The sequence below is a fragment of the Microtus pennsylvanicus genome, chromosome 10 (assembly GCF_037038515.1).
Source record: "Microtus pennsylvanicus isolate mMicPen1 chromosome 10, mMicPen1.hap1, whole genome shotgun sequence".
Lineage (NCBI taxonomy): Eukaryota > Metazoa > Chordata > Mammalia > Rodentia > Cricetidae > Microtus > Microtus pennsylvanicus.
The window spans coordinates 95,753,486-95,759,485 of NC_134588.1; the positions used below are offsets into that span (position 1 = coordinate 95,753,486).

At 42.1% G+C, this 6,000-nt stretch overlaps 1 protein-coding gene across 5 annotated transcripts in view; it reads left to right on the plus strand.

The window, feature by feature from the left end:
* The window catches only part of Sdccag8 (SHH signaling and ciliogenesis regulator SDCCAG8), a 194,415-nt gene that overhangs the window by 46,810 nt on the left and 141,605 nt on the right, over window positions 1-6,000 (plus strand). For all 5 annotated transcript variants that reach the window (XR_012912112.1, XM_075989256.1, XM_075989259.1 and 2 more), the window contains exon 11: window positions 4,794-4,928. Coding sequence is in view for 4 of the 5 variants with exons in the window: in XM_075989256.1 (XP_075845371.1) it covers window positions 4,794-4,928 (135 nt within the window). In the remaining variant the exon portion in view is untranslated. The remainder of the gene's footprint in view (window positions 1-4,793; window positions 4,929-6,000) is intronic.

Here is a 6,000-nt window from a genome sequence, read left to right on the forward strand (position 1 = left end):
TTATTAGGACCATCAGGTGTTTAACACAGGCAAAGAATCACAGCTTCACAGAGTTAAACAAATGCAGCATAAACAAAATTCACACAGGTTAAAATAATGTTCCCCAATACACACACACACACACACACACAGCTATTGTTCACAACTAGGGTTTTTTTTTTTGTTTTTCGAGACAGGGTTTCTCTGTGGCTTTGGAGCCTGTCCTGGAACTAGCTCTGTAGATCAGGCTGGTCTCGAACTCACAGAGATCCGCCTGCCTCTGCCTCCCAAGTGCTGGGATTAAAGGCGTGCGCCACCACCACCCGGCTCACAACTAGGGTATTTTTATTTGGGAAGGTGGTTGTTTAGTAGAAACCCTTTGACTCAGCCTCACAATATTAAAACACTTGGATGAGAATTTCAAAAAAGAGGGGGAAAAGAGCAACGGATTGTGCTTGGTGGTATGGCAGGTGCGTTTGTACCCGAGTGTCTCCCTGGCGGGCACTTCCGAGTGAGGGTGGCAGCGGAAGTGCAGCACACGGGCACAGGGGAGGAAGCTTTGGCACAGCGGGTCTCTGGTCGTGTCCTGAGTACAAGGACAGTTGTGAGAGTAAGGAAGCACCAGGCCCTAGCACCCAGCTGGTCTCAGCAGGGAGAATGGCTTCAGAGAAGAAGCTGTGGGAGTAAGTCCAGTTTGACCTTTCTGGAACTTTGTCCAATCCATGGGAGTGATGACTGCTTTAAGCGTTTTGATGGGATTAAAAGCCATGATGCTTTGCTTTGAAACTCGTATTTCCAGTCTTATTTATGGTGGACATTGAATAAAACTGAGCCTGTGCCTATTATCATTTTTATTTTAGGGAATGAGCAGTGGATTTGCTGGGCAGCTTTCTTGTACCTGTGAGTCAGTACAGACAGACAGAGAATACAAACTCTAGTTGTATGTATTCTCTTGAATGAACTTGGGCAAGTAGCTTAGTTTTCCTAATCTCATTTCAGGGGAACTGAAAATTAATCCAAGCAATCCAATTTCCATTAATCCAAATCTGATACAGTTCTTTCTCTAAAGGGACTGAAGTGCACAGACATGTGCAACACTAGGAAAGTACCTAGTTTCCCGTATCACTGAAGTTTCTGTATAATCGGCTTCAGCAGTTGTAATGGAGATGCCTCAGGCACGGGTTCCACGATCTTCCTCACGAGTGTTCATGTGCGCTAAGAGCTAGCAAACATGCATCCCTGTCTCTCCTTACTGTATCCTTGCCTCCTCCTCCCCATCTCCTCCTCACTCCTGCAAAAGACCTTGCAGTTTTGCTCTTTTGTTCTGACCCTTTACAGTTCCACAGGCAGATTTGAAACTCATGCCCAGGATAAAAACTTAACAATGCAAAATATTGAATGATGTAGTTATTGAAACAAAATGAGAAAGAAATTTCCGCATATTTTTAAATAGCATAATCCTTGTGTATATAAGTGTGTTCATAGATGCATAGGAAGGATTGTCAGTTGATCCAACTGTAGCTGTGGCATCAGAAAGAAAATATTTTCCTTTTCAAACCTGCTTTCTGGGGCTGGGGAACCGGCTTAGTTCGTGAAGCGCTCACCGCAGGAGCGTGAGGATTGCTTGGATCCCCGATCCCCAGCACCCGCATAATAAAGCTGGACATGGCTGTGTGTGCTACAAACTCAGTGCTGGGGAGTTGGGGACAAAAGGATCCCTGGGGCCTGGTGGCCAGCCCGTGGAGCAGAATCTGTGAGTCCAGGTTTTGTGAGAGATTCTGCCTCAAAAACTAAGGTACGTAGTGAATGACGAAGATACCAGGGCTGACCTCTGACCTCAGCATGAATGTGTACATTGTATTTACATACACACATATACAGTGCACACAAACAAGTACACACATATACAACACGCACACACACACAGCACCAAGCTTTGGAATACAACCTAATAGGGAAAGTGACAAATTAATCATTACCTGTAAATATTAGGTTGGTAAAGTTACCGCACAAATAGGTGCTCCTGGTTTCCCAACAGTAGGTAGTCATCTCCTTCCCTGCTTCCCCATTTGTGTGGGAAACTCTAGGAGGACAGGTGTCTCTGCCTGCCTGCCTGCCCGCCCATGTCTGCATCATTCCCCATGAATATCACCTGCTGTGAGTTTGTCTCTTGCTTTCAATATGGGCCTTGTTTGTACGGAGCCCCTCTGGCTTGTTAGTTCAGTCCATCACCCCAGCCCACACATTTTCTTAGTTGGTTCCCTTGACAATAGCCCATTGCCTGAATCCTTAATTTCTTGTATCTCTTCTACCACTTCATGCAATATTCGATGTTCTGGAAACCGTTTTGCAGAAATCTCTCTCAAGCTTTCCCAACCTAGGTGTCCTTGTCTCTTCCTTGCCCCTGTCAAAGTTTAAAGAACTTACCTGATGTCAGTGCCTTGGACATCCAGCCGTGTTGCAGCTGTCTGTGTTGCTTCTGGCCCTGCAACAGATGTGGATGGAGAAGCTCCTGCAGTGTAATGCTGGCTTCCAGATGGTGGGCGTGGGGGAGAAGAAGGTGTGACAACAGGAGGGGGAGCCTCAGGAAGTGGGTGACAGGAGGCAGCAGACAGGGAGTGGGCAGAGGACCTAAATGATGGGTGGTAGAGGGCGGGAGTCCCACGGAAGGGAGGGATTTGATGTATGCCTTGTAATAGAAATGGACAGAGCTTACAATTAGCAAAATAAATATCTGCAGATTTACTTGAAACACAGAGCATCCCTAATATGTTTAACAGTCAGATTTATCTCCGCATAAAAACGTAATATATTAGTTTAAATAGCTTCACTAAAATTTACTGCTGTTGTATGGTTCCAGAAGACCTATAATTACAGGTTTATGATATGGATAGTCATGAATTTGAGTTCTTAAATTAAGGAAATTAAATTGATACTTGATTTGCTCTGTTATTTCCTTTGACACTTAGTTATTGGTTCAGATGGTAATATGCACAAAGGTACTTTGCAGTTTGGTATTAGCAAAGCTATGCCCAAATTAAGTTTTTGTACAGTCTTTTAATGTTTGGGACATGAAAATAACTAAGCCAAGTATTCAGTTCTCTGTGATTTTAGAAAAGTCAATTGTTGATCATTTGAAATTACAAAGAATCTACAGGGCTTGTTTTTTGCACGAGCGTCAGGTATGCTACTTATGTAATCAAATGTAGACACCTGACCTCAGTTTATTGCTGTGATGCTCTTCACTTACCAAAACTATGGTTCAATATTGATATCTTAAGAGAGTTTTTATTGCCATATATTAATAATGTACAATAGTGGTTTCATCAGGATGTTTTCATGCATGCGTATATTTTCATCATATTTATTGTCCCATTCTTATTGCTGTCTCTTGTTCCACTAGCCTTTTGTTTCTGCATGTATGAACAAATGACCTTAATTAGGCTTATTTGGTTTTGTTTTTTGGGGTATTTTATTTTATGCTTATTGATATTTTGCCTGCATGTATGTTCGTGTGAAGGTGTCACAGTAACCCAGGATATGGAGTGACAGACAGATATGATCTTCCATGTGGGTGCTGGGAATTGAACTCAGGACCTCTGGAAGAGCAGCCAGTGCTCTTAACCACTGAGCCATCTCTCCCGCCTCTTATAAGCTTATATGTATGACAAAATTTTAGTTATTTATTTCAGTTATAGAACAATGTCTCCCTGTCAGGGACTATGGTAGAATTGAAGCATTATTGTTTCTCTAGCAGATGAAGTAGAAATCCCCTTATGCTTTGTTCTGGCTTAAGGTAGCATTCTTTCATTTTAGATGTGTCAGTTCAACTAAGAGGTCAGCATAGAAAAATTGGAATCCCTTGAAACAGAGCACAACCATGAAGGCTAAGGACTAGAAAGCATTTTTGGTCCTGAGGAGAGACGAGTAAGATCTGATATAGACTCCCTCCGAAAAATTAGAAATAATCCTAATTATTCATCCATATACTCATGGAACATTTGGTGCCTTTTAATGAACATGCCCTTGAGGAACTTCTAGCACAAAAACCACAAACCAAAGGGACAGGTGAAAACAATGGAACGGTGTAATTAGGACCATGGCAGTGGTATACAGAGGCGGAGCGGGGTCAGGTGGCATATGCAGACCTTGCTGCGGAATTACATGCCAGTGTAACTCTCAGAGTATTAAGCAGTTAGGAAGGCAGGGGCAGTGACAGCAAGAAGGGAAGCAAGTACAGAGAGCAGACGTAAGTGTGCACAGTAGCTGATTAGCAGGGCCGTGAAGGTCACCTGTGCTGGGAACGGGACATGGAGGAGGGCTTTCTGGAAGACAGGAGATAATTGCACATCTGGTTCTTGACAGGACTGAGGAACAATAAATAACAAGAGGATAAGTGGGGCTTGTGAGAGAGGGCAGCCGAGAACCCTGTGTTGATTTGGGGGGAGGGGATCTCCTCTCTTTAAATTACCTTTTCTAATGTTTAAAGGCCATGTGAGAAGGGACCTAAGAGTTGCTGGGTTCCCCATGCCCCCTTTGAAATGTCCCCATCACAGTGTGTTTTATAGCTGTCATATCTGCTGTCTAGGGTTTCAACCAGCCTTTGGACTTTATTATCGTACACCTTTTCCCAATAAGTAAGAGGAGTGAAGGAGGTTTTGAGGTGATGAGGTGAGCTGAGGAAGTAGAGAAGTGGACATATTCAGACCACACAGAAATAACGGAGCCCAGAAGGGGTGCGGACACTGAACTATATTAAAGTGACTTTTTAATACTTTTCAAGTACCATGGCTGAATTCTTTGTTTCCTCACAGATATTGATCCTATCTCAGAATATTGCCAAGCTGGAGGCCCAGGTGGAAACGGTGACTAGGGAGAAGGTTTCAGCTGTCAGCCAACTGGAGGACGCTCAGAGCCGGCTTGCTTCTCAGGAAGCGGATGTCTCAGAGGTCTGAGCAAGACCTGGTTTATTAATTGTTTAAGTACATATTTTCTTTGAAAACACTTTTGTTTAGATTTATTTAGTGTGTGTGTTTATGTTTGTGTGTGCGTGCGTGCGTGCGTGTGTGTGGGCACACACATGCCATGGCCATGGTACTCCTGTAGAAGTCAGAGTTTTCTCTCCGCTGTGGGATCTCCTCTTGTTCAGATACTGTCTGAGGCACCTTGTCTGCTCTGAAACCATTTCCCTTAATATCCAAAGCTCCTGGTGTGGTCAGGAAGAAGAAGTTTGGAATAGAAAAGTTTTGTTATTTATTAAGAGTCAACTTAGTGAGTCTATCAGCAAACATTAGCACAAGCATCCCCTCCATGATACTGAAAATCCAAGGATAATTTATACCAAATAATTGCCAAAGACAGACTCGCGTTTGGGAGTTATAGTGCCTTAATTGTGGCCTCCTTAACGAAGCTCGCTTTTCTGCATTAGTTAACTAGGAGTGGTTGTTTTTCTGCAGACAGCGCGAGGCTGGTCTTCCCAATAATTATTTAAGACATCCTGAAAGGGGTGGCTGATATCAAAATGTCTTCCTCTCATTTCATTTTCAGATCTGCTTCTAAAACCAAGAGTTTAGATTAAACTCTTAGTTAAATCTTAGATTTAGCATAAATTCCTATTTTATTAATGCTTAAGTTATATATTAAAATACTGCAGCACTATGCTTCCAGTGAAGTATAATGGTTTAACTGACTTAAGAGTGCTAGTTTATCTGGGTTTCACGTAAATCACTTGACTAGTAAGAAACCGAATATTGGCATACATAATTATATAAATGAAATCAATTCCTTCTTTATCACTAAATTCACAGATAATTTTATAACTTTATAACCTATATTCTTAAGTTTTGATACATTTTATTTCATTGTTACTTTATAATTAATCAGAAGTATTTTAGCTTATACATTAATTTGTACATATACAACTTACAAAAAGAGCTATTTCTCTTTTTGTTTAATTCTCCAATTCCTTAAAGTCATGCTTGCTGATGAAGGGATTTAAGAAGGTCCTGCTTGCTAGCATAC